At 67.5% G+C, this 27,812-nt stretch overlaps 1 protein-coding gene across 1 annotated transcript; it reads right to left on the bottom strand.

The window, feature by feature from the left end:
• Positions 1 to 1,391: 1,391 nt before the first annotated feature.
• On the bottom strand, positions 1,392 to 27,043 carry AHRR (aryl hydrocarbon receptor repressor; the record flags this gene model as incomplete). Its single annotated transcript, XM_084233875.1, has 10 exons — positions 1,392 to 2,358; positions 3,041 to 3,179; positions 3,265 to 3,323; positions 5,860 to 6,059; positions 8,343 to 8,485; positions 9,246 to 9,363; positions 9,481 to 9,570; positions 18,775 to 18,878; positions 23,848 to 24,029; positions 26,982 to 27,043. The coding sequence occupies 10 exons, from the start codon at positions 27,041 to 27,043 to the stop codon at positions 1,392 to 1,394; spliced, it is 2,064 nt and encodes a 687-aa protein (XP_084090001.1).
• Positions 27,044 to 27,812: the final 769 nt, after the last annotated feature.

The following is a 27,812-nucleotide window of genomic DNA, read 5'->3' as shown; positions in this document are numbered from 1 at the left end:
GGGGAGGGGGGGCAGCCCTCGAGGGGGGTGGCCCCAGCGTGTGCCCGCGGGCAGGGCCAGCTGCCGTCGGCGGGGACAGTCTAAGCAAACGCAGTGGCGTCTGAGCCGACCCCTGGCCGGTCCGGCTCCAGCCCCCGCGGCCTCCTGAGACCAGAGGGGCTCCCGGGCGGGCGGTGGCGGCTTGCGGGTGGCAGATGTGAAGGTGAGAGTCTGACACCCCACCTGTCCGGGGCCACCCTGCGGTGCCCAGCAGGTGAGCACTGGGGGCAGGATGCCGGCCAGCGGAGCCGGCCACGCCCTCGCAGTGGGAGATGCGAGGACTTTCCAGAAGGCCCTGTGGGCAGCGCAGAGACGGACACAGAGGGCTGCCAGGAAGGCCCTGGAGTCCTGGGCGTCAGTGGGTGACCACCTGCCAGTCCCAGGAGCAGGCCTGCAGCTCAGCTGTGCCCCACGGGGGTCCCCCCATGAGGCAGGCACTTGAGTGCTAAGTGGTGAAGCTTAGCCCTGCCAGGCCCCTGAGCGTTGACAAGGCAGAGGCGCCCTCAGCACACAGCCACAGGGCTGAGCTGGGTGGGGCTGAGCACTGACACCCCAAAACCACAGCTGTCCTGTGCCAGCATGCAACCCGCAGGCGTGTGCCCTCCAGCCCTGCCGGAGCCCAAGGCGGAGGTGGTGGTGGGTGCCGCCCTGGCCAGGGGGTTGTCCTGGCACTTGGGGCGTACCCTGTGCTGGGGGAGGCTCCAGCTTGGAGCAGGCGGGGCTCCCCTACCAGGCACCTTCCACCTGGGCTTCCAGGTCTCCCAGGAGCAGAGCTGCGTCTGCACCTGCCTGTCTCACCACCTGAGGGTGGCCGGCACCGGGCCAGCGTGCCCTCTGCCCTCCCTCTGCACTGTGTTCCCTGCGTCCACCCGCCCGGTGCTCTGCTCGCATCCGCTGGACATGCACAGGTTCTTCACAGGCCCGCGGGGCGAACCGGGGAGGCTTCTGGAAGGCACAGATGGGGCCTCCTGCAGGCTTGGCGCTGCCCCTGCCTGGGCTCTCTGCACTGTTCCAGAAGGATCGGGGTCCCCTTCCCTGGGGCAGTTGTGCCCTTCACTCACGTCCTGGCGGCTGGACGGGCTGCTCTCTGGACAGCCATCTAGGGCGCGGGGGCGGGGCTCACTCCTGGCTCAGCGGGGGGCGGGGGGGTTTGTGTGAGCACTGCCAGCCTAGGGCTAGCCCACCCTGCCGCTTCTGAATTGCCCCCATTCCTCAAAAAGAAACGTGGCGCCTTAGACCTACCCGCGCACCCAGCGCTACTCAGCCAGCGCAGAGGCCAGTGCGCAGAGGCCCAGGGACCGCAGCAGCACAGAGGGCGGCCTGACGTAGACTCAATGCCTCGGGCCTCCCCGCTAAGGCAGGAAGGTGCCCCTGGAGGCCGGGGGTGGCACCAAGGTCCCCAGGGCGCTCTTGGGGAAGGCCCCGGGTACCGCCCCCTGGCAGCGAGCAGCCCACCCCTGGGCGTCCAGCGGCTCGAGTTTGACGACGGGTGCGGCCCCAGGGGCCCTGTAGCTGCAGCCTGGGGTGCGGGGCTGGTGGGCCTGCACACAGAGGCCCTGTAGAGGCTCCCGGCTGCGCCCCGGGGGCCCACCCATCATGCCCTGCCCTAGGTGAGGGGCACAGATGGGTAGCCGGCACTCGGGCTCCATCTTCAGGGGCAGCCTGGCCGGGAGGGAGCCCGGTGGTCTCTTGGCCACATCACTGGCTCCCAGCCACAGCCGGCTCGGGGCCACAGGGTAGCAGTCAGCCGTGTCCTCGGACCCCAAGTCGCTCTCCATCTTGATGGGCAGGGGCAGCAGGGGGCTGCAGGGGGCCCTTGGGGCCAGCAGCACACCACGCAGCTCGGACGCCTCTGAGGGGTAGCCCCCTGCGGGGAGGTACTGCCCCCTGGGCTCTGGGAGCCCATTCTGCAGGGCCCCCTGTGGGAAGGGGCAGCCGGGGTGAGGCTGCCCCTGGCCCTGCCCGCCGCCTGGCCCAACTCTGCCCACGTGGCCCGCACAGGCTCCGGGGGGCCGGCTCAACGGATGAGAGCCGTGCGGATCTGGGAAGGCGGCAAGGCAGCTGGGGGGTGCAGCACGCCGGACGCCTGGGTAGGGGGTGCAGGAACCACGGGCGACGGTGTGCACAGGGAAGGGGGCCGTCCTTCCCTGCTCCAGCTTCTGCTGGGCACCACCCCGACCCTGTCTCCCTCCCGTCAAGTGTGGGTGCTTCGTGGGTCCGGGTGTCCCAAAGGGGCAGCTGTATGCCTGAGGCTCCCTGCGCCCCCTCGGTCCCCAGGAACTGCCGGGCGCCGTCCGGGTCTCCTCCCCTCCTTGGTCCCTGCGGACGAGAGATGCCTGTCAGCTGGGGCACAGGCGACCACAGCTAGTCCTTGGGGGTCCCTGAGGGTGCTGGGGTGCTCCTGGCTGAATTTGCAAGGGTTGCCACGTGCCCCCGCCCCACCCTGCCGGCCCCAGCCCCCCAACAGTTCCCCCTCCCGCGCTAGCCCCCACAGCCTCCTAGGTGCTCGGCAGGCTCTGCGGGCCCAGGGTGGGGTGCAGAGAGCAGGGTCCGCTGCCCACCCTGCCCCAGGGCGGTGCCCAGGAGGCCCCTGCCACGGTGTAGGCCAGCATGGGGGCAGACGGGGAGCAGGTGCCTCTGTATACCACGGGGCAGGCCAGCCCCCCTGGCAACCCCTGCATGCCAGGCCCTGACACCGCCATGTACCAGGCTGTGGCCAGCCCAGGACTGGGACCCTGGTCGGGACAGGGACTGTGGAGCCTGGCTGGGGCCGGCAGCAGACATGGGTGGGGAGGGCGTGGACAGGGCGGTCACGTGGGCTCGGGGCAGAGGCCCCGTCCAGCTTGGTGGCCACAGCTGAGCCCAATGTCCCCCACTGCTGCTCCCCGGCCAGTGCTGGGGTGCAGGGGTGACTGTGCACCCTCACAGAGACGCGATCAGGGCCCCGAGCCTGCTGGGCTGCCCCTCTCGTTCTTAAGGCCTGTGGCTCAGCGGCACTTACCCTGAGGCCACGTCAGGGTCGAGGACGGGCTCCGGGCCCGCCCTGAGGCAGGGGCAGGGGCCCCTGGCTGGGACTCGGGCCCAAGGTCCAGCCTCCGCCTGTGGCCAGAACACCGGCACGTTTCCTTCGTCACCCCTGCCTGCATGGACGCAGAGAGGACGTGGCCGTCACTGGGGAGGCGCAGCACCGCGGGCCCGCACCTGACAAATGAGGGGCTTCTGTACCTGCAAAGCAGCTGGACCTGATGGGCACTTCGGACGCACACAGGCCCACGGCTCTTGCCCTGCAGAGAAGCGACAGGACCACGCATGGCCCCGAGGTTGGCGGGAGGCAGCCCTGGGCTGGGGCCTCGGATCTGGGGTCCCCAGCCCCGCCACGACCCCCAGGCCAGCACCGAGGGTCAGAGAGACCCACACTCAAGGCTTCCCTGTGCGTGTGCACACACTCGCGTGCACACACTCACATACCACATACACACACACACAGTCACAGCCATCACACACGCATGTGCACTCATACCCCACACATGCGTGCCTCGTGCCACGCTCACCCCACACTCGCCATACGCGTCAGGGCTTGCCCCTGCCCTGCCCCCAGTCCTGCCTGGCTGTGTCTTCACTGTTTCTCAAAAGTGAGCACGAGGGGGCCTCCCCGGTGGCGCAGCGGTTGAGCGCTGGGCTGCGAAGCTGCCCGCAGCCTCTGCAGCGCCGGTTCCATCCCCGGCCGCCGGGCCAGGGTCCCACATGGCGCGCAGACCCCTCCTGCCGCCCGCTGCTCCCCTCAGCTGTGTCCTTCGGTCCTTCTGCCTGCTCTGCTCCCCGCTCTGGCTCTGGTGAATCCTCTCACCCTCCCGCGCTTCTGACTGTACCCAGTGCTTGTTTAAATAAATACATAAATAATAAAAAAAAAAAAAGTAAGCACGAGGCTCATGAGCGCTGAGTGCCTTGCCCTCACCACCGTCCAGGCACCCCATGGCCCCTGGGCTCCCACATCCCACTGGCGGGGGCACAGACAGACACACCAAGCAGAGACAGAGGCGGGCGGAGTCACAGGGGTGAGGCGGGTGGGTGGCGGGCACCTCGGCCAGGTCTTGCCTTCAGGCTGGCCCCAGGGTGTCCAGGCACGACCCCTGTGGTGCTGCAGTGCAGAGGGGTGGGGCTGACCCTGAACACGGCCGCAGGGGCAGCTTAGCCGGGGCCCTGCTGGCCCCTGCTGGCCCCTGGGGGCCCCGCGCCCAGGGCGGGCTCCATGCGGACCCCAGTCAGCTGAGGACGGTCAGGCAGGCGTGTCCATGAGGCCCAGGAAGTGGGAAGCTGCCTCTGAAAACGTCAGGGGCGTGAACTCTCACTGCCCCCCCTGCGGAGACTTTAATCCTCTCCGGCGCAACGGGAGGGACAGCGAGCTTGCAGGCCAGAAGCGACCTGACTGGCGGGAGCCCACCTGAGCCAGCCCCCTTGCGCGCACCTGCAGGCTTGGCCCGCCTGTGCTGCCCGGCTCGGACGCCAGGGGGCGCGCGTGGGCAGCCGTCTGCTCGCGGGGCCAGGGCCGGGCCGCCCAGGTGCGGCGCGGGTGGGGACGGGCCCAGGAGCCCTGCGGGCGTTGCCGCTTGTTTCTGCAGCTTTCCCCCATATTCCAGGGTTCCTCTCTCATATTTCACATTTTGCATCTTTAAAAGCAAGGCACATGTACTTAATTTTAAAGTGCCCAGGACAATAGTTGTCTTGGCGTGTTGGCCACTGTGCAGGTAGGTTGGGGTCTGGAAGATCCCACCCAGGCAGCAGTGAAGGGGCACCAACTCCCGCCCTGCCTGACCGGTCTCAGAAACAGCGGCAACACCCACGGCGAGACCCCAGGTGCCGGCAGGCACCGCACTGCCCTGGCATCTCCCCTCCAGGGGGCACTCGAGGGGCTGGAAGCCTCTCGGATGAACACGTGTGGACCATGTGGGGTTACAGAGCCCCCAGCCCCACGGCGGGGAGGACTCCTGATGTGTGAATCCGGGGTTGGGGTGTGGGTTTTCAGGGTGACGGGTGAGAATGCAGAGGAGGAAGGGAAAGGGGGGGTGTCTGCTGTCTCCCCGCCTGCTGCCAAAGCCCTGGGGCCGTGCGCGGACAGGCAGGTGCACTGGACCAGACCCCCGGCCGGGCCCGCAGGGTTCTGGGAAGGGACTGGACACTGCTTACGGGAGGAGGGGGCTGGGCGGGGCCACCTGAGAACAGGGCCCAAGGGGATCAGAGGGGCAGATGAGGCGACACAGACGGCCCTGGGGGAGGCATGAGGGACGGTTGGACGGCCAGCTCCATACCCGTGGGCCCAGAGCAAGCGCCCTGGGCCCGTTGTGGAGAGCGGAAGTGGCGGGGAGGGGATGAGGGGTCCTCATCCCCTTTGCCCTGCAGACGTGCAGCGTCTGTTACCTCATGGGGGAGAGACTAAGTCAGGCCCAGACCGGCCTCTGCCAGGTCTGCACACACAGCACTGAGGCTGCACCCGCGAAACGGCCACGCCGGGCAGCCTGACCGGTGCCAAGAGGCTCGGCAGGCCCCAGAGAGGACTCAGTCCCAGCCGAGGAGGCCGGGAGAGCTGTCCCCATGGCCCGGGGATGTCTGTTGGGCACTTGCCCCGGGCGTGCCCCCAGGTGTGTGCAGCCTCGGGCACTAGAGGGCCCTCAGGATGGGCATTCCCTTGTCCGGTAGTTGCTTCTACCGGCCTGATATCAGCAGACTTCTCCACCGGCTGTCCTGGGAATGAAGAAGAGCGGCCAGAAGCGGGGCCACAGGGCCTGTGTCACCCCAGGACCCAGTGCCCAGGCGGCTACTCACTTGGCAGCCATCCCGCCCGCGGTGTCCAGCCTGGGCTTCGCCCTCAGGAACGTGCTCTTCATTTTCACCTCTGCCACAGAAGGGAGGAGGACAGGGGCCACGACGCAGAACAGCGAGAGCCGAGGGGGCAGCGCCGTGCCCGAGGGCGCCTTCTGCTGCTGGCCAAACAGGAACTTCAGTTTTCCTTGAAACTGCATGGTCTGGGTTTCAAAGACAGAGGCGAAGGTGTGTTCACAGAGCGAGCCAGTAAGAGGGCCCCAGGCCGGACAGAGGGGTGGCCCACGTGCGGGGGCACCGCTGGGGCTCCTGCACCCCCACGCTGCCCCTGGGGACCCAGCCCCCGGCCTCCTCCCGGCCCACCACCCCCTGTCTGACCCGCGGTTCCCACGTGTGACACCGGCTGTGCAGTGTGTGTGGTCTGGGCTGGCGTTTGCTGGACACATGACGTGCGGGGCCCGCTCCACGCCCCCTCCCTGTGCCCCCAGGTCACCCCTCATCACAGTGATGAAACAGGCCTGACGAGCTTGCCGACCCGGAGCGTGCACAAATGCAACAGCCAGCGAGTAGCTGGCGCTTGTGACAAAAGAATGAAAGTCCTCCAAAGGGCAGAGAAAACACGTGGCTGCATTAGTTGCCGTGTGCCTCAGGGGACTAGGGCCCCGTGGCTCCGCCCTCCTCCCTTCGCCCTCCCATCCGCACATTTATCCTGTGGGCTGACGGAGGAGCAAGCACCTGTGTGCCAGTCACGCCTGGTGTGGAGGGTCTGAGGCGAGGTGGCCTAATGCCGACTCTTGGGCCAGGAGCTCGTGTGAGGCGTCCACCAGCACCTTTGGTGCGACTGTGCCCACCGTGACTGGCTCCAAGCTGGCAGCCCACTGCTGACCGGCCTGCAGCCTGGAATCTGGGCAGCCGGCTCTATGCAGCGCCCGCCTACCCTGGCGGCCCTCACAGCAGCACCGCTTCCCACAAGGGCCCGGGCCATCCGGCGTGTAAGCAGGCACCTGTGGGCAAGCGGCCAGGCCAGTACAGTGCAGCGCTCCGCTGGCCTCGCGCCCGGGGTGCTCTCACGTCATCCTAATCTGACCTCGGTGTGGCCATATAGGAACCAGCCTCCGAGTCTGGAAATGACCTTCCGATTAACCAGGAATTGCTTGCCTCATTTTTAAAAATGAACATTTCTTTTCAGTCAAGAAGCAATAACTCAGTTTCCACAAGCTTCAGAATGAAATAGTATCCCATAAAGACTCTGTGGTCAAACAAGGGAAGTGGGTGGGGTGGCCCCTGCTGCAGAGCCTGGCTCCCCCTGAGAGCGCCAGCTGGGCCTGGCCTGCAGCCTCAGAACTGGCTCCAGGACGCACCCACAGTCACCCACCAGCCACCTCCCTGCTGCGCCTGGATCCAGAGAATAAGATCCAGGGCTTGGGAAGCTGCCACTTCCCTCCAGATGGTCAGGAGGAGATGGCAGGCGCATGCCCCCTTGTCCCAGCACTTCGGGGCACCAAGGGCGGCACCTGAGGCGGATGCGGGGCTCTGGCAGTGCAGCATCTCGGGCGGGGACCCCTGGGAGGCTAGCCAGGGGCCACTTAGGGAGGAGGAGTCTGGAAATGGAAGGGGGTCCCCAAGAGGGCAGGCCCAGTGGGGAGGAGTGGGGTGTGGAGAGCTGGGGCTTCAAACCCTTTGAGAATGTAACGGGGTCATGCCTGGAGAAAGGGCCAGGGTGGGTCTAAGGAGGGAGGGCATTCCATTCTCTTCTGAAGCAACTGATTTTTATTATGGACAAGTGATGTTTTCATTAAAAAAAATATCCAAAGTCAGCTACTAATGCAAAAACAAAACCAACCAACCAAGAAGGAAAGGCTGGTGGGCAACGGTGCAGGCACCCCAGCCCAAGGGGGGCTCTGTGGGTGGGCAGGTGCAAGCCTCAGTCCCCGCAGTTCATGCACACCTGAGCGCCTACTGGGCGTGCAGGCTGCCCTGGCCCAGCTCTGGTGCTTCTGCAAACCCCTGGGGACCCCTCGAGGGCCAGCGGTCTAGGGGTCTGGGGAGAAAGCACAGGGGCAGCTCTGCACACACCCTCTTGAGGCCTTCCCAGCGGTGCTGCTGGCTCAAGCCTATGTTAGGCCCTGGGTCTGAGGGTCTGGGGTTCAATTACTGCCCAGGGACAGGGCAGAGTGGGGACCCAGAGGAGACAGTGCCAGGGTGGGTGGGGGAGGCCCAGGGGCACGGTGGGGCAGGCAGAGTCCCCAGGAGGATATCCCTCCAGCCCCCGTCCCCAGCAGTGAGGAGCCCAACGGGGGGACCGGACACCCCACCTGAAGGCCGAAGCCAGGCGCGCGGCAGGTCCGGGCAGGCCCCTCCGCACAGCGCGGGAAGCGCAGTCGTCAGTGGACGTCAAGGCGCGAGGTGAGGAGCAAACCCACCCGCGGGCCTCCCGCCGCCCGCTCCCGCAGGTCGGCGCCTCCCCGGGCGCGCGAGCCGCTCACCAGGAAGCCGGAGGTGCTGTCCAGCAGGCAGCGCACGCGGCAGACGAAGCAGCGCGTCAGGAAGGCCGAGAGCTCGGGGGGCCCGCCCGCGCCCTCCTGCTGCGCCCTGAGCAGCCGACCCAGGACGGCGTCCTCTCCGGGCCCTGCGGGCAGCGGCCGGCCCCGCGCGAAGAGAAGCCGAGAGCACGCAGGTGAGCCGAAGAGAAGCCGAGAGCCCGCAGGTGAGCCGAAGAGAAGCCCAGAGCCCGCAGGTGAGCCGAAGAGAAGCCCAGAGCCCGCAGGTGAGCCGAAGAGAAGCCCAGAGCCCGCAGGTGAGCCGAAGAGAAGCCGAGAGCACGCAGGTGAGCCGAAGAGAAGCCGAGAGCCCGCAGGTGAGCCGAAGAGAAGCCCAGAGCCCGCAGGTGAGCCGAAGAGAAGCCCAGAGCCCGCAGGTGAGCCGAAGAGAAGCCGAGAGCACGCAGGTGAGCCGAAGAGAAGCCGAGAGCACGCAGGTGAGGCCGCGGGCCGGGCAGAGGACGCGCCTCCTCCCGGCCCCGCCCCCAGGGCCCGCCCCGGCCCCGCCCCGGCCCCGCCCCCAGGGCCTGCCCCAGGGCCCACCTCCAGGGCCCGCCCCCGGCCACGCCCCGCCCCCTCCTGTGCCCCCACCCCTGCTTGGGCAGCTTCCCACGCTGGGGTCCCCCCCTGTCCTTCCTCCGGCAAAGTCGTGGGGGGGGCTGCGAGAGTCCCCCGCCTCCCAGGTGGACGAGCCGGGCCACCTGCCCGCGCCGCTGCCCTTGGGCCGCCGCCGGACGGGCCCGGGCGCGGGGGGGGGGGGGCGGTCTGGGGGGGGCGCGGGGGTCCCCGGGCTCCCGCGGGTCTCGGGGGAGCAGGCCGGGCCGGGCCCACCCTGCTCGGGGCACCCACCGGGGTCGGCGCGCGGCCCGGCGCGGGGCGGGTCCATGGCCCAGTGCAGCTGGCGGCGGAAGTCGGGCCGGTCGTCCACGTGGATGTAGTCGAACACGCTCTGGTGCAGCACGTCCGTCTGCAACGCGGGCCGAGCTGGACGCCACCGCCCGCAGCCCACGGCGGGGCCGCCGAGCCGCCTGCGCGCCCAGGGCCCTCCTGCCCGCCCGCCCGCCCGCCGCCCCGCGCGGCTCACCTGGTGGAAGCCCAGGTGGTCCAGGATGGTCGCCGACGCGTAGAAGATCATCCCGTCCGCGCTCACGACCAGCGCGAAGCCGCTGAGGGACTGGGAGAGACGCAAGCGGCCGCGGTGGCACACAGGGGGCTGCCCCGGCCCCGCCCCGCCCGTCGCGGCCCGGCGCCCCCAGGGCTGCCCTCCGAGAGCCGCCCCCGCCAGGCTCTGCCTCCCCTCCGGAGGGCGAAGGTTGCGCGGAGGGCGCGGAGGGCCCGCCACTGCCATGTCCACACCGGGAGATGACCCCAACGGCTGCCAGCCGGCCCTTCCCGGGCCTCCGGAGCGGCGCGTGGGCGCCGGGGGAGAGCCTGCAAGCGGGTCTCCCCACCTTGGCCTCCGTTTCCCCCACCCCGTGACCCCCTCTGGGGCTGGGGGTGGGCTGAGCCAGCGCTCAGGCCTCTTGCGACGGTCACCTCCTGGCCCTTTCGAGGGTCTCCTGGCCACGCACCCCTTCACCTTCCTGGGGCTGCTGCGTGTGGCCCAGGGTGCGCACGGGAAGCAAGAGGCCGGTGCTGCCCTCTGACCCCTGCGGTGGCCTCCAGAGCCCTCCGGGCGCGCCCGGCCCCTGTGGGGTCCCTCCCCGCCCTGACATCATGGCATCCCCAGGAAGGGCGCAGGTGCCCCCGCGGGGCCAGCGCGGGCCAGGAGGCAGGAAGCGCAGCAGTGCCCGCTTCTCACCATTCCTGGCCGCCACGGCACTTTCCTTGTATTTAAAGCTTTACCAGTTTGATAGTGGATAAGTCGTGGCTGGTTTAGCTTTCACTTGTTGGACTAGCAAGACCGAAACCAGTTCACATTGGTCGGTGGCTGCCCTGCATCCCTGCCGGCTTCTCCAGGGGCTGGGGAGGGCCGTCTCCCAGGGCACTCACAGTGGTGCTTCCCCGCAGGCTGGGAGGTCTGCCCACACACACTCGCACCGCCAGCACCTCCAGCCTCTGCGCAGGGTCGGGGAGAGCCAGCACAGCCACAGGCCCCCCGCGAACTGCCACCACCCACCCCCCACGACCTGGCCTAAGGCAGACGCAGCAAGAATTCTTTGACGCAGTCAGGTTATAGAGATCACCCATGGTGAGATCTTGATTCTTTGAAAAGATGAAAAAAAATTGACAACCCTCTAGCAAGACTGTCAGGAAAAACACAAATTACTGACAATAGGAATTTAAAAGACTCCCTCTAGGCATGAAGAGAGTAGCGGGACAGCATTAAGAATGGCAGGCATAGGGGCCTCCCTGGTGGCGCAGCGGGTTGAGCGCAGCGCTGAGAAGCTGTCCGCAGCCTCTGCAGCGCCGGTTCGATCCCGGCTGGCCAGGGAGCTACTCACATGGCGCGCAGACCTCTCCTGTCTCCCCACTGCTCCCCTCGGCAGTCTATTTTGGTCTGTCTGCCCGTTCTGCTCCCCACTCTGTCTCTGGTGAATTCTCTCACCCTCCTGTGCCTCTGGCCTGTACCCCAGTTCTTGTATGCATAAATAAATCTTTAAAAACAAAAAACAGCTCAGAAGATGGACAGGCGCAGAGAGGCGGCCTGGATGGGACACAGGGCCTGGGCAGTGGGCACCCACCCCAGGGGCCCAAGGTGGTCCTTGCACCAGCAGGGCATGGGAGAGCCCGGGGCCAGGCCTGGACAGCCTGGTCAGAGCCTCCGTGGCTGTGGTCAAGGCCACACAGTGCTTGCGGGAGCCCAGACATGCGGTCCTGGCCCATGGGGCACAGTGCGTGTGTGTGTGTGTGTGTGTGTGTGTCCGTGCACAGGTGTGACCAGGCCACACCCCGGCCACGCCCCCACCCGGCCCGTAGACCTCTGCAGGCCCACTCTCCCAGCGTGGTCATAACCCCTGGCTATGCCGGCTGCGCCCACATTCCAGTCTGGCTCCGGGACAGACACAAGAACAGAGAAAGTCGGGGACTCGCCTCAAGCTGCCAGGACTCAGGGCCTCTTCCTACGGGGCTCAGTCTGCAGCTCAGCGGCTGTGCCGTGGGGAGCCGGCAACCCGCCTTCCTGGTGCTGGAGTTTTGGTGTAAGGCGGCCACCAGGCCCCACTTCGGGACAGGGCCCCTCCTCCCTTCTTGCTTCTGGGGGTCCCCTCTGCTGGCACAGGCCACAGGGGTGAGCCCCCATGGGCTTCCTCAGGCCGCTGGGCAGGGCCCCCTGACCCCCGCGGCTTCCTCCATGCTCCAGGGCGGCCCGCGGCCTCCCCGTGTTCATCTCCCCGAGGTTCCCAAAGTTCAGTGTCAACCAACCACCCAGACAGGCCCCTTCCTCATTCCCGCGCAGACGGTGCTCAGAGCCGCTGGCTGGAGCAGTCCGTCCAGCAGCGGCTGCTGGGTCCAGGGCTAGCCCCTGAGCTGGTGGGCACAGCGGGCAGGCTCAGGCACAAAGCCGTGGACCGCCGCGGACCGCCGCCGGCTGCCACTCTCCCTGCCGTCTCCTCTGGGTGCTCTCCGGGCTGCTGGGAGCGCACTGGTGTCCCGGCCATGCTGGGCGGCCAGGTGTGGGGAGGGCCGCCAGCAGCACACAGCCCCTAAGGCCCGGCAGAGGCCCTCCAGCCTGAGGGGATCAAGGCCCATGAAAACAGGCCTCACCGCTGGACCCCAGCATCCCTGTAAGAGGGTCATGTGCATCCACCCGCAGGACCCACAGGCTCACAGGCTGCACTGCTCGGCCCTTGGCCCCTGGGCGCTCCATGGTGGCGGCTCTGGCCCTTCCTCTCAGGCCGTGCTGGGGCCCCCCAGGCGGCCCCAAGGAGAGGGAGCAGCCCAGCCAGCTCCCCCTCCCTAGCCCCTGCAGCCCTGCCCGCATCTGGGCAGGGGTGGGTGGGGCCTTGGGGCTGCAGGCTTGGGGCTCACTCAGTGCCGGTGCCGCCCCGCACACCCGTAGGGTGAGACCCAGCCCCTGCCGGAGCCGGGGCCAGGTGGCCTCTGCTGGGGGGGCAGGTGTGGCCAGAGGCCCAGGTGAGTGCGGGCCACTGAGCCACCAGCTCCCGCCCAGCCCCCAGGTCCGCTCTGCCACATACAGATGACGTCCTGCTAATAATAGTTCAAAGACCAAGGAAATTTTCAAGGCTTGAGTATATAAAATGCCTTCTTAAAAAAGATTTTATGAGATTAGTCACAACCAAAAACAACCTTAATTTTAACTACAAGGCAAAAATTTTTTCAAGACCATAGAACGCTGCTTCCCGAGTCATATGGATTCAATATCGGCTGACGCGGGCCGAGCCCCACGCCAGACACTCACACACATGTGGGCCGCCTTTCAAGTTTGCATCGCGAACGCGTGTTTGTTCTGCCTTTCTCTTTTTAATCCTACAAGAGTTTTAAAAACACACACACACACAACATGGTACATGGAAAATGAGGTCACTTTTCCCAGTGGAAAAAGGATCTGGCCCCGAGCACCAGGCGGCACGTCTGTCGGCAGCACCTCGGCCAGCCGCAGCCAGGGTGGGCGCACCTGCCACCCGCTCGCCCCAGCCCCTCAGCCCTGGCAACCCCGGCCTCCCTCGCCCCAGACACCCCCTCCCCCGGCCCTCCAAAAGTGTCTCCCGGCCGGGACTTCCTTTGGCAAACTCTTAAAACCTCCTCATCTCTTCCAGTCCCACGGCAAAAAAAAACAGCCAGCGAGGACTTCAAAGATCATTTCGTCAAGGTCAAGGCAGAGCAAAAAAAAAGAGGGAGAAAGCAGCAGCTCCAGCGCCCCCTCACAACCCCCCCAGCCGTCGCCACAGCAACGGAGCAACAACGCCAAGGCCGAGCCGGCTAGTCACGCGAGGGGCACTGGGCGGCGGCGGGCAGCTGCCGCCCGCTGGAGTCGGATCACTCGTGGCCGCCGCAGGGCCTGCGTGCGTGGGGCAGCGTCGGGCTGTTTGCAGCCCCCAGGGCAGCGGACCCGGCGAAGGCCTGCCCGGCGGCCGAGCCCTCGGAGGCGGCAGGGCCACGCGGGCAGGAGCAGGCCTCCCGCTGGGGCTCAGACCTGGGAGGGCCGGGGTCAGGCCTGGGCTGCAGCAGCCAGCCGAGCCTCGAGCCCGCCTGCCCGCAGCCAGTTCAAAGCCCTCAGCCCAGTGCTGCCGTGTGGACTGTGAGACCCTGGCCGCCCGTGGAGGCGGCCAGTGGCGGGGACTGCGCCCCCTGAGCGCCCCCAGCCAAGCCTCTGCCTGGCAGCCGGGAGCCGCTCCAGCCCTTCTGGAACAGACTCTGGCCCTGGACACGCTTCCGGCTTCTCCGCACGTGGGCGGTGACTCCCAGGAGGCTGCTGCCTCACCGCAGGAGGAGAGGGGGTGCTGGCCGCAGGCTTGGGAAGGAAGCTCCTCCTGGGCCGTGGCTCTGCCCTCAGGGCCAGCTGTGCACCCGCATGGGGCGGCCATGGGCCTGGTCCCGCACCACCGTCTGCCAGGGAGGGTCCTGCAGGCATCCGAGGGCCCCCTGTGTGGCTGGTGGCTGCACAGCGTGCCACCCAGCTCTTGGGGTGCCCAGCAGACTCTCAGGGTGCCGCCCGACTCTCAGGGTGCCCAGCAGCCCAGATGAGACTTTCAGGGCAATGGGCATTGAGCTGCACCGGCCATGGGGGCGCATGCACGGCCGGCCAGGCCCTAGAACCTGCAACCTCACCAGGGTTGCAGCCACCCGCTGCCTCCAGGGGCTGCAGTTAGGCTGGGGCAGGGCCTGGACATGTGCCCCAGGCAGCGAGAGCCCAGAGCAGATCAAGGCCTGAGTGATCTCCACTAACTGGAAAGCGGTGTGCCTGCTCAGTGACCACAGGCCATCCAAGGCTGGTGGTGGACGGTGGGGCTGGTGGTGGATGGTGGGAGATGGTGGTGGATGGTGGAACTGGTGGTGGACGGCGGGGGCTGGTGGTGGACGGCGGGGCTGGTGGTGGATGGTGGCGGATGGTGGGGGGTGAAGGTGGATGGTTGTGAGCTCTCAGGGAAAGTCCTAGGGCCAGGCTTTGGCAATGCTGGTCCCCTGAGCCAGCCTCTAAGGAAGGCCAGGAGCCTGGGCTGCTGCCCTACAAGAGGCCTGGCCTGACAGCTCGCAGCCGGGGCCATGCTTGTGGATGGCCTGAGCATTAGCTGTCTGACCGTGACACTCCGCCTGTCCTGTGTGGGCGCTGGATGTGGTCCCGCGTGCTCTGGGTCACGCTGCCTCCTGGCCTAGCATGTGGCTGTGAAGGCCAACAGTGACAGCGGACGCCGAGGGCTGGGCCCGGGCAGCACTGTATGTATCTCCTCTTGGCTTGCTGCTGTTGCTCCTTGTCCTGGTTTTGCTTGTGAGTCTCTTCTTGCCCCTCAGGACACCGCCAGCAACGGCCTGGGCTTGGGCGCCCACAGGAGCCTCCCGGGCCACGGCCGTCGAGGGGCCATGGGGAGAAGCCAAGGCAAGGCCCCATAGGGGGGCTTTCTTGCGGGGGTGGGGTGGGGCCTCACCCAACGTCCAGGCGACTTCCTGTCATGTGACGTCCAGCGGGGAGAGGCCGGTGTCCAGGCTGTCAGAGCTGTGGGTGTGGCTGCCAGGGTCTCCCTGACAGAGCCATGCGGGGCTTTCACAGGCCACGCCTGCTGCCCAGGCCTCTCAGCCACACGGGGCTGCCCGTCCATAGGGGCAGCAGATGGTGGTGGCTCTGAACTGGCGAAACCCCTCCCAGGCGTCCGCGCCAGCCTGCAGGCCCAGCAGCCGTCCCGTCCCGTGGGGCAGACGATGGGCCCCGGCATCCCCTGCTGCGTCCGGCCGTGCCCGGCAGCTGTCCTGACTAGGGGTGCAGATGGCGGGCCCCAGTGTCCCCACTGCGTCCGGCTGTGCTCGCTCCTGTCCCTCTGCCTCCTTCCAGAAGGTGTGGCTGCAGGCTGGGAGCCCCTGTGCCCCGTCCCCGCCGGCCCCTCCTCTGCACCGCTCCTGGCACGTTGGCTGCCCGCAGGGGCTCTTGGGCGCCTGAAGCGGCCCCTCGGGAGATGGGGCCTGGGCCTGCACTGCGGGGCCTCACCGCTGCCCATGGCCTCTTCCCCGGGTCCAAGGCGTGTGTGAAATCGCACGGCTATGGCCACACGCCGCAGCTTCCTCCGTCTAGAATCACTTTTCAGCCGCTGGCCACCGCCCTCTCTACCTGGCCCCCAAGGCCCATACTGGGCTGCCCTGGAGCCTCGTCAGCATGGTCACGGGCCCCCTGATGGCCAAGGACAGCCGGGCCGGGAGCTTGCTTGCGCCACGTGTGCCCTGCCCCAGGGTGCCCCAGCCGGGGGTCACCGGCCTCCCCACCTCACGCCAGTGCCTGGCCGCCCGGGCAAGCAGCCTGGCTCCTGGTGCCACACGCGCGTGAAACACTTGCTGGATGCCGCCTTCTGCCAGCTTCTGTGTTGACCAGCCTCCGCCGGACACCATCCCGCCTGGCAGCCTGGCCACCTGCGGGGCCCAGTGGGCTGAGGCCAGGCCGGATCACCCCCCTGGTTGCTGGTCTCCCCAGGACACAGAGGCTGACCCCAGGCCTGGACCTCTGTGGGGCGAGGGCACTGGGTGGCCGACAGCACCAGAGGCAGTGAGGTTCATCCACGATGGCGACGGTGGCTGGGGTGGGGTGCCACCCACCAGCTCCCTGCCACCCCGAGGCCCCTCACTGACCGCCACACCCATGACTCGCCAGAGCTGGAGGACGGCGCCCAGCAGTGGGGGCCTCGATCCGGTGCGGGTGCTGCAGTGGGCAGGGGAGGGAGACTGTGGGCAGGCAGGGCTCTGCTGGCCAGACCAGGCTTGCGGAGGAGACAGAAACGGCCCGCTGGCCCGCGTGGGCCATGGCTGGTGGGTCACAGAACAATCCGGCCAGCAGGGCCTCTGGCCAGCTGGGAAGTCACCGCCACGGGGGGTGGCAGCCTGTGCCTTGGCAAGGGCGGGGCTCCCTCCTCCGAGCCCCGCCAGCTCCGGGTGTGCCCAGGGCCCACCGAGTGGCTCACTCTGCGCTTCTGCAGACGCAGGCCCCTGACTGCAGCCAGTGGTTCTCCCTCGTGAGACCGGGGCCTGCCGGCCACCATCTCACCCAGACCCCTGGCCAGGTAGGCGAGGGGCCCCAAGCTTTGGGGTGTGGGCAGCTCTGAACCCGCCTGGCCGGCCAGGTGATGGCCTCCGCGCAGGACCAGGACCGGGGCTGAGCCTGGCCCCAGGGAGCAGCGTCCACTCTGAGGGGCTGGGCCGCCCGGCTGTGGGGGCCGGGAGGCACCTCTCAGGAGAGGGAGAAAAGGCAGTGGGTCTCGGCTGAGAACCAGACGCAGCAAGAAGGACATGTGGGGACCAAGCCAGGAAGGGCGCCTGCAGCCAGCACAGGGGGCAGCATGGGGGGGCCTCCCGGGGCCCGTGGAGACACTCTCCTCCACTCAGAACCCCAGTGGCCCGTCCTTGGGCGACCCTGCGAGGCCGAGCGTGTGCTGACGCTTCCCAAAGACTCCACGGGAAGAGCCGTGGGGGCAGCAACCACCGGGAAGATGGGGGCAGAACAAGGACCCCCGATGGAGCAGAACTGAGGTAACCTGCACCTTCCAACGGCCCCGCATCTGCCCAGACCTGAAAATACAGATGAGGGGGCAGGCAGCCCGAAGCCAAGGCTGTGCCTCTGAAGAAAATCAACGTGAGGAAGCCACGCGGGAGACGCGTGCCCCGGGCGCGGGGCGGACAGGGCGTGGCGGGCGCCTCGGGGCTGGAGGGAGAAGAGCTTCAAGACGCGGCTCTCAGAGATGATGCACCGATATGCTGGACTCTGCTGAAGGCCTCCCCACAGGGCTCTGGATAGCGTGAGCCAGTGCAGGCTGTAGGGGAACACGGGGGTGGGCCCAAGGGGAGCCCAACGTCCTACAGGGGCCCGAGGCTCCCGGGGCCCCCGGAGGCAACAGCACAAGGCACACTCCCATCAGTGGCTCAGCACTGCCACAGAAAAGACGCAGAGTCTGGTGACGGTGCCCCCGGCGGGGTCCCCAGGTGCCACACAGCCGGCCCCACCCACGGCAGCCTGGCGAGTGGTTCCCCTTCCAGTGACGCTGGGAAGCAGAGTCAGAGGGCCCAGTGCGGGGTCAGCAGACGGGACAAGACCTCCGTGCGGATTCAGATCAAGGTTTGGACGGGCCCATCCACATGTGTGGCCCCTGGAGGCACCCGTGTCCTGCCAGGCTGGACCTCAGGCCTGGGAGACTCTGTGGGCGGCGACGAGAGGCCAGACCCCAAAGGCCCCAGGGCTCAGGCAGCAGGCCCCTAGCAGCAGCGATGCCCAGCCGGAGCAGGGACAGCGGGCACCGCAGCCTGGTCTGGACTGGACCAAGAAGGAGGCTCAGCACAAACTTGTAGGTGCCAGAAAATCCTCTGGGCGGCAGTGCCCTGGCAGGGGTCCAGCAGAGGCCTCGTACTGCGCTGACGGTGCCACCACCTGGGAGCGGCCCGGCTGACCCCAGGCGCCTCGGCCTGCACCGCAGTTCAGAGCCAGCCTCATCCTGCGCGCAGGATGTGGAGCAGAGCCGGGCCTCCCGCCAGCAGTGACGTCCTGACTGGTGCCCCCGTCCCTGCTCAGCTCACTCACAAAGCTGGCAGAAAAAGGCAGTTTTAAGGAAAAATAATTAAGAGTACTTAAGAATTTGCTTCCTTAAGAGTTGATAGATAACAAACTCTGCAAAGAGCTCCCCGGGCGGACTGCAGTGTCTGCAGACCTAGGCTCTGCCCCGGCCCACCTGGCCCCAGCGGACCCACTGAGCAGATGGCGGATCCCCATGTTCCCCAGGCGCCCTGGAAATGGAGACGCAGGCCCCTCAGGCTTTGATTCTTTACAAAGGAAATGACCTATAGGCTCGTTAATCCTCAGAAGAGCACCCAAGTCCTCAGTGGGGCCAGAGAAGTAGGGGGCCATGGGGGCTGCGGGGGCTGCGGGGGCTGAGGACACAGGCGCCAAGCCCCATCCAGCACCCAGATTCCGTGCTGTAAACATCTCCTGCTCCCCTCAGACCGATCCTTCTGTCCATCCGTGCACCCGCACCCTCTGGGCGCCCACTGGTGCTGTGCAGGGGCAGAGTGGTGAGTGCTGGACACAGCGCAGGGTGACAGAAGGTGCCACGGACAGAGGGGCCCCGGGGACCAGGAGCCACAGCTTGAGTGGAGCCCAGAGAGCCCTGGGGCAGAGCGTGGAGGCCGTGGTGACTGCGTGGGAGCCCAGCTGGGTCTGAGCCCCCGCCCCACCCAGGGCACCCGTGGCCACCCCACGCCCCACTCAGGGTGCCCCCCGCCAGCCCGGGCTCACCTCCAGCAGCAGCCTCCCCTCCGGCACGGGGTGCCCCCCGTGGGGACATCTGTCTCCTGGTGTGGGGGCACCGGCCTCCGGCTGCGGGCTGGGCGCCTGCATGGCTGTCAGGGCACAGAGCACAGGACTCAGCACCCCTGGGCCCAGGGTCCTGCCTGCCCTGCGCTGACCGGCCCTCCCAGCTCCGCAGCCCCGTGCCGGCTAGTGGGGAGGGAGGGGGCGGCCCAGCTGAGGTCTGGGCATCAGGGCTGGGCCTGGACCCCAGGAGCCCCCCACCTGAAGCTGCTCAGCCTGCTGGCCTCAGGGTATCCCCTCCAGACACCCAAACATAGGCGGACTCTGCCCCCACCAGGACAACCCCACCCCCTGGGCCACCTCCAGGTCTGGCCTCACCTCCCCATCATGGTGAACCTGACCTGCTCCATGTGCCCCTGCATAGGGTTGGGGGGCCAGGCTGTGGGGGGAGTGGGGGCAGGCAGGCAGCCTCACCTGGCCTATAAGGGCTCACCGTCCCATGGTGGTGGCCTTGGGGTGCCATCTCAGCGCCTCCCTCCCCCCCGGGGTCACAGGCATCTCCCGTGACATGGCGAGCTTCAGCCCACGCAGTCCCAGCACCAACCGACCCTGTCTACCCCCTGCGGCCACCCCCAGCCACCATCAGGGAGCACAGCCTTCCTGGGAGGGCGCAAGGCCCATGATGACAGACGTGGTCATTTGCTCTTGAGCACAGGCCTTTGAGAGAGAGCACACAGGCTAGAGAGAGCACAGGCAGGGCACCTCCACCACCAGGGAGACACAGGTCCCGGGCCCCAGCCCAAGGGCGGCTTCTGCTGTACCAGGGCCTGGGGTGCACCCCTGGCCTGAGGCGCCCAGCGCCTCTCCCTGTCCCGTGCCAACCAGGGACAGAGACCCCAGACCCCGCCCCACTGAGCTGCACAGCTGAGCTGCAGGACCCTCCACCCCCCACCCCCTGCAGAGGCCACACTGGCCTCCTCCTTAGCCTCCCAGTTCCCGGGCGGGGTGGGGGCCCGTGCAGGCCGGCCGGGGCCTGGGCAGAGGCCTCTCAGGCCACCCTCCCTCGGGAGTTGGTGCTGCCTCACCCACCTCCCACAGCCCCTCGGCAGAAAGCGAGGTCCCTCCCTCCCTGCGCAGAGCCCGAAGCCCCCCACAGGTAACACAGCGCGTGAGCAGGGACATCGTGGTGTCTGCTTGTCTTCCTTTCCGTTACTCAGCAGCTGATGGGCATTAAAAGTCATAAATACGCTGCACTCAGAGGCCCCAAGGGGCAGCGCCCAGGGGTGCCAGGCCCCAGGGGGCCTGGCAGGCACAGGCTGCCCAGAGGCTGTGGGTCCCCAGGACCTAAAGAAAGAAAAACACCCCCACTCCTGCCTCTGCCAGCATAGGAGAAACAGATGCTCTCCCACGCCCCCCACTCCCAGCCCCCCACTCCCCGCCCCTCCCAACTCCCCTCCCCCCAATCGTGCCCCCAGGAGTGGGGGGGGCCCATGACCTCCAGAGGACCCCGGGCCACCCAGAGGCTGCCGTCCAGCCTGGAGGCCACGTCTCTCCTCCGTGGCTGGGAGGCACCAGGCAGACTGGGGTCCAGGAGCGAGCAGTCCAGGGAGGGCCAGTGCCCGTGCAGCCCAGACACCCCCACCTCCAGCACAGCAGCCTCCTTCCTCCTGCCCCGCCCCCCAGAGTTCCCCAGCAGAGCCTCAGCCAGGGCTGCAGGCTTGGGGCCCAGAGCTCTGCTTCCCTGCAGACCCCGACCCGGGGGTCACAGGCCCCGCCCACCTCCACACAAGGCACAAGTGGGGAACCCCAGCTGCCACGTTTTTCCCCTCTCCCACTTGTCTGCACTGGGACATCAGGCACCCCAGTCCCGGCCTGGCCCCCACACCACCCCCCAACTTCTCTCCAGGCCGACCTCTGCACCAGGACACCAGACCCCCCAGCATCGCGTGCACCCCCCCGCGGGCACCCCACTTCCCCTCCTCTGCAGCCACATTCCGGAGGGGGCACGCCCGCCGCCTCCTCTCCTGTCACGCGATGGGGCCATCAGCGCCACAGTGACAGCCGCCTGGACCCCAGCCAGGGCCTCGCGTGCGAGCGGGCGCCCCGCCCCCAGCCTGCGGCCAGACGGGGAGCCCGGGGAGCCGCCCCGCCCCCGGAGTCCGGCAGAGCTGAGTCTGGGCCCTCCGTGGCCAGGGAAGCCCGGGGGCGGGATGCAGGGCTGTCCGGATCTCCCCCACCAGGGCTGCCGGCCTGCGGGGATCCAGGGGAGGCCCGTGCAGAGGACCCAGCCCCAGCGCTGGGCAGACCCGGCCCCCGACCCGGTCCGCCTGCGACCCTGCTCCCCGTCGACTATGTCCTCGGCCTCCTTGGCAGTTTTTATACAAACCAGCCGAGGCCTCCCAGCCGGGAAGGGACCTCTGGGGGCAGCGCCGCAGAGACCCCAGCTGAGCTGCTCAGAGGCGGGTGGCCCCAGGGGCCCAGGGCTCACCGGCGTGGGGGTGGGGGCGGGCGGGAGAGGCCCCGGCACGCAGAGGGGCCTGTGGGGCTGGCAGGCAGCCGTGGGGAGAAGGGACCAGTGGACCCCAAGAACCTCAGGCCACAAAAGCAGGTGCCTCAACAACAACAGGTTCAGGGCCAGGCTGCAGCCCCCCGCTCCCCACTCCAGCCGTGAAGCTCCACAAGCGACCGGGCTCCAAACGCCTGGAAGGCACCCCACTTCCACCACCCAGCCCCGCAGCTGAACCCCCGCTTCCTTCAGCCCCAGGAGCTGGGGCGCACCCTCAGGCTGGGCTGGGAGCGCCACGGCGCACTCCCCCGCAGAGGGGCGTCGAGCAGGCAAGCTGTGGAGGCACTTGTGAGTCTCGGCACGCTGGAGGGACGCGCCGGCTGAGGGTCTGGGTGACGCCTCAGCAGAGCCGCGGGAGCAGGCAGGTGCCCCCCTGAGCTGGGCTGGGCTGGCGGCCGCTCAGGCGGGACCTTGCCCTTCTGTGTGGTGACCTCGCGCGTTGCCCTGCCTGGAAGCTCTTGCTTGGCGACACCCTCACCCTCAAGTCCTCACACACCCTTGTGCCCTCACGCGGGCGGCCGGTCACGTGAGTGCGGGGTCACGGCCCCGCAGGCCCACGTCGTGCTCTCCCGCCAGGCTCGCGGCCCTGGCCCTGCACCTCCACATTGACACCTCTGCTGTCACCTGCGGGCAGCTGGTCTCCTCTCAGGTTAGGTGGCCCTCTGACCATGAGTATTCCTGATGAGCCCACTCTGCGGTGACCCCCGCTGACCGCTGGGCTGGAGCAGGGGCCCCTGGCCCTGCCAGTGCCCTGGCCTCTCGCTCGAAGGACCAGGTCCACGCTGCCACAGGCCTGTCAAGCGCCCCGCGGGCTCGCACCCCAGCCTTCTGAGGAACATGCGTGAGGGAAGCCACACGCAGACACAGAGGGGCCCTTGCTTGTGCAACAGACATGCAGGCCAGCGCCTGCCCAGCACCCGGGGCGTCTGCAGTGAAGGCCTTGGGCCAGCTCCCCTCAAAAAGCAACTCGCTGAGGCCTTGACGGACTCAGCCCCCGCTTCAGGCAGGAGGCGCTGGATTAGGACCCACTCCTCACAGCCCGACTTTGGACGACAGTGGACACGACCTCAGGAAATACACAGCTTGGGGCCACACACTTTGGGGTCCTGGGAAGCTCGTGTGACAGAGAGCTTGCAGCCACCTGTAGCAGCACCTGCCCTCGAGGCCCCAGGACCACGGCCTCTGCTCCCCGGGCCGGGGCCTGGCAGGATAGGCAGTCTCAGCCCTTGCTACCGTGGAGGCCAGGCAGCTGTCCATCTGCAGGAATCAGGGGTTCTGAGGCACCCCCTGGGCCTGGCGGCACAGCTGACCCAGTGGGCTGTGGGGCACAAGTGGGGGCTGCTCCCACCCTGTATCTCACACAGTGATGGCGACAGCCACACTTTGGATGGCAGCCCAACCTTGCATCAGATCACAGCCCTGCTGGGGCCGCGCTCACCTGCCCAGTGTGAGCACTGCGGAGCCTCCTGCTGCATGAGCTCAACACCTGCCCAGCAGCCCTGGGCATGGGGTGGAGCCCAGAAGTAGAGGTGGAGCCTTGGGGGTGCGTGGAGAGCCCAGGTGGGGTGGGGCCCAGGTGGTGTGGGGCCCTGGGTGCAGGGGAGGGGTCCAATGGGCTCAGGATCTCCATTGGATGCATTGGGAACAGCATCTATATGTCCCTGGTGGCTGGTCCCAGGCGGACAGCAGCCTCAAAGCAAACTGGACCCCTGGGGAGAAGCAGGCCCTGCAGCTGGCCGCCAGCCTGCTGGCCCAGTCCCTGCTGCAGAGCCCACATGGCCCCGAGCTCAGGCAGCGCCACAGGCGCCCAGGAAAGGCCTATTCTGGGCCCGCCCTGGGGCAGCGCTACCCCACCCCCAGCTGGGATGGGGATGTGACCAGCTCCAGCAGGGCACCCCAAGTGCACACAGCACCCACGCGCAGTGCAGCCTTGGGCCCCCCATTTGGGCTCCATCAGGGTCCAGACTCCCCCCCCCTGGCCCCTGGGCGCAGCAGGGTGAGGCCGTGGGAAGAGAGCCGCACCTTCAGGTGGGTCCTGGCCCCCATGATGCCCCCCGGGCATTTTTCTAACCTGCTCCCAAAACATCACCAGCTAAGGCTTTTGTGAGGGGTCCAGACTGAATTCAGGAGTGGTGGTGGCAGTCACAGCCTTGAAACAGGGCAGCGACACCCCCATTTCTTCCCAGGAGCCGCCAGGAGAATGAGGCTCGGCCAAAGTGGGAGGTGGGAGAACCCATTCCTGGGGCTGACATGCCAGGCAGCCGGCAGAGGGGCTGGGGTGTCCCTGGACAGGGGCCCCTGCACTGGGCAGCTCAGAGCTAGGAGTGGCTCAGTCCTGCCCCCACCAAGCAGCCCAGCTGTTCCCTGCAAGCCGGGAGGGGCTCAGCAGGAGGACCACCGGCCCCTCCACTGCACTCTGGAGCCATCAGCAGAGCTCTAGGTGGGCGAGACTGGCCAGCCTAGCAAAGTGGAGGGGCCTGGGCGACGCCTACCTTGGAAGAAGCTCCTCACCCTGAAGTAGCTGACACTGAGGCGCAGGACGGAGAGCTTGTCCAGCTTGGAGATGACGTCGGGGGGGAAGGGCAGCAGGCTGGCCAAGTGGTCCAGCTCGGCATTGAGACGGTCCCGGTGGCGCTTGGAAGGGTTGGACTTCTCAGCCCCCACGGCAGGCCTCCTGCGGGGAGCGACCCTCACTCAGCACGGCCGCCCCCACCCACCAAGCCCGACTGGGGCCACCTCTGGGAAACCCCCCGAGGCTGCCCACACCCAGACGGAACCTGGACATCGTGGCTACGTGGGGGGTGCAGAGAGATGCAGCCCGTGTCCAAGGGCCTCCACCCCAGCCCCCACGTCCTCTGCAGTGGGAGGACCCACCCCCACCCCCCACATGTGCACATGTGGGTGCACGTGACCACAAAGCTGGGGGGCCTGGCACAGGGGGCCTGGTCTTGTAACGGTGGCTGAAGCCATAAGACTGTCACAGGTGGTGACCCCTGGGGGGGGTGCTGGTGAGGAGAGCGCCCCAGGGAAAATGATAAAAAGTATTGCATCGGTGGGGGAGGGGCCGATAAGTAATATAAGGGCCTGCAGAAGGGGGCACAGATTCATTTACTCTTCGGGATTCGGCATTTTTGGGTCATCAGCGACTCTGGCCCCCACGGATCTCCCCGAGGCTGGCGCGGGCTCTGCGGGGCGGGAGAGGCTCCGGCCGCCAGCCCCGGGGGAGGGAAATTTCCGGGCTCTGCAAGCCGCCGAGCGACTGACGCTGCCCCGGGTTCTGCTGCTGCGGCAGCCTGGCGGGGGGAGCCTGGCGGGGCCTCGCTGAGCCGTGCGTAGGGCCGTCTGTGGGTGGCTTGGCCACTGCGGCCACTGTCCTGAGTGTCCCTCGTCAGTGGTGCGGGGCGCCCATGCAGCTCTGGGCATCTCCTGTTGTGTCACGTATTGTCTCGTGAGCTGTAATCCGGCTATGCGCATCCTCAGTGGTGGGAAGGCGCCATCTTAGCTGCTTTGGTTTAGGATCGAAAAACACTGGGCACAGCTTCGGGTGAGGTAAACGGCCATTTTTTGGCCTCGATAACTCTTTGTTTTTCCCTGCTTTGTTAAATAAATCCCATTGTTGTTGTTCCCTGAGCCTGAGAGATCTTGGCAATTGTGCGTGGGTGAAAAGCTCACACAGTGACTGGTAAACTATTTGGGCATGTCCTTGGCCAGTTTAGTGCCCCTTGTGCCCAGTATCAGTCCTGGCACGGGAGTCCTGGGTGTGGCATGGAGGCCTGGCCCCGGGGCCCTGGCCTGGGCGTCCTGGCACCGGAGTGGCCAGTGGTCTGCTCTGCAGCTGGCTGCTCCCATGAGTCAGTGCGCTGACCAGGCCCCACACTGCCGCTCTGCAGGGAGCCCTCCTGGGCTGAGAGCCGCTTCTCTCTTCCACTGAGATCCGGCAGGGACGTGGCCCTAACTGCCCCGACCTGCACACGCAGTGCCCGGTGCCAGGGTGACAGCGGTGCCACAGCCAAGACGCTGCACTTCCCCACGCTGGCTCCGCCCATGGCCGCCACCTGCACCTAGCGCCCCCCGCCGTGCCTGCCCCCTGAGCCCACCCCCCTGAGCCACCCCCCCGCCCCCCACCGCCTGTGTCCCTGGCCCTGGGAGGGGCAGGTCCCCCCATGCAGCGTTCGTGGTGCCGGCGGACACACAGGTCAGTTCCCAGGCTCGTGCCTGGAGACCTGCGACCGTCTCGGCTCCTGCATGGAGTCCCCGGACACCTGGCGCACGCAGCCCTGTAGGAGAGGACCCGAGCGGGTGCCAATTCCATATCCGCAGGTGCGGGCATGGCCCAGACTGGCCGCCAGGCCCCAGGAACGCCACCGAAACCCAGAGACCTCTCTGCGGACAGTGACAAGCTGATTCCCACACCCACGCAGTCATGGGGGGCCCAGCACTGCCCTTCGGAGACAGCCAAGGTCACGAGTGCAGCTGCTCCAAGCCCCGCTAAGCTAGCACCTCCGATGGCCTGTGTGAGGGGAGAGGCGGGCGCAGCCCAGGGCAGGGTGCGACGCAGCGCAGGGGCGGGCACAGCCCGTGGCAGGGAAGGGCACAGGAGGCACTCCCCGCCTGGGAGGGAAGAGTGACGCCCGGGGACGCCCCCACAGAGGCGCAGCAGGGCCCAGCCTCGCCCCTTGTCAGCAGGGACATGTTACCACACTGACAGGCGCCCTGGGGCTGAACGGGCAGAATTGGCAGGTGGATCCTCCAGGAGTGAGCGCACCTGCTGGGATGCGGGGCCTGCACCCCAGGGGCTCATGGGGACCCCGCAGCTGCATCTCTGTGAGGGCCGCACTGGGGCAGCCCTGGTGTCTACCTGCAGGTGATATCCAGACACTGGGCACACTTGATGCATCAGGTGGGTGGTGAGAGCAAGAAGACCCAGAGAGTGCAGGCCTGGGTGGGCCAAAGGCAGCTCTGCCCCAGGGACCAGCACAGTGGCAGGGGGGACACATCAGTGGGGGATGGAGGGTGTGGCTGGGGGGGCGAGGCTGGGGGGGAGGGGGACAAAGTGGCTGGGGTTGTGTCTGTCTGGATTTTGGCCCTGCTCGCTAGGGTCATCTGTGTAGGGAGTGCCCTTCAGCTACACCCCAAGGATAGCGGCACGTGCAGACCCCTGCAGCAGGGACTCCCACAGGCTGCAGGACCTGTGTGCAGAGACAGGCTTGCGCCTGGATACATCTCACTGGTGTGTGGCGGCCCGGTCCCCACGCAGAGGCCCAGGTCCACAGGCGGCAGAGGGCGGGAGTGGGGTGACCCTCCCGGCCTCAGGGGAACTCCGCCTCCTTGCTCAGAGAGGCCTGCAGCCCGAGGGTCCTCGCTCAGAGACGGGGAGTGGCTGGGGCATCCTCCCTATGTCCGAGGGGATGGTCCCTGGTCAGCCCCGCCTTCCTACGCAGCTGGAGCGCACCCAGGGGACCAGCCACCCCAAGTGAGGGGTGGGCTTCCCTGCGGCTCCAAAGGCTTGCCCCAAGTCACCCCGGCCCTCCCTCCAGCTGTCACTTGGCTCTCTGGGCTCCTAATTTCATTTTTTCAGGGGAAACGTGAAGACCCACCCTTCTGCGCGTGCCCAGGCAGGCATTACCGTTTCTGCACCGGCTTCCTCCTCTTCCGGCCAGCATAGGTACACTCACCCGGCGGGATCATGGCCCTGCACCTGCGGGTGAGAGGGGAGTTGGTGCAGCTGGCACAGGACTCCCGGGTGGAGAGGCAGTGTCCAGCGGCTCTGCGGGGACGCTGGGAGGCAGCCTGGCTCCCGCGGTTGGTGAGCCTGCTGGGGACAGAAGCTGCGCAGGCTGGTGGGCAGCGCCAACCCCCGAGGCAGCACCTGGGCACCCGCCCTCCCATGCTACTTCCCTCCTCCCATCCCGGCTTCTGGGCCATGGCTTCCACTGTGGCCACGACTCAGCCACGAGCCCGGGCTTGTGCAGGCCCCGGGCTTGTCACCCCGTCCCTACTCTGGGGCCTAAAGGCCCTGAGCCCTTGGCCTCGTGCGGCAGGCACAGGCAGTGATCCGAGCGCCTGGCGTGTGCCAGAGGGGAGGCGGCCAGAGCTCACCAGCCAGGAGCAGGGACCGCACAGGGCCGTTGTGCGGAGCGTCCACGCCGCCACCCCCAGCGTGCAGGCGAGACGTGGATGACAGGTGGACAGGAAAAGACGCAGCTTCCTTTTCCTTTTGACTTTTGCGTTTTAAAAGCACAATTTGATTAGGGAAAGGAGAGGAGCAGACCCCGCCGGCAGTGGCGCCGGAGGGCGGCTCCTCCTTCCTCCGACAGGAACAGGAGTCGCGGTGAGCGGTCAAAGTCTGGCGCCAGGGACAGAGGGACGTCAGGTCACGAAGATGGACCGATCGCCCCGAAGACATGGCCCTCGCGTGCACAGACCACCGAGCCGCAAAGACGTGGCTGCAGCAGGG

The sequence above is a fragment of the Talpa europaea genome (assembly GCF_964194135.1).
Source record: "Talpa europaea genome assembly, chromosome: 5".
NCBI classification, from domain to species: Eukaryota; Metazoa; Chordata; class Mammalia; order Eulipotyphla; family Talpidae; genus Talpa; species Talpa europaea.
Note: the sequence above shows the minus strand (reverse complement) of the source record. Positions and strands in the feature narration are given on the sequence as shown.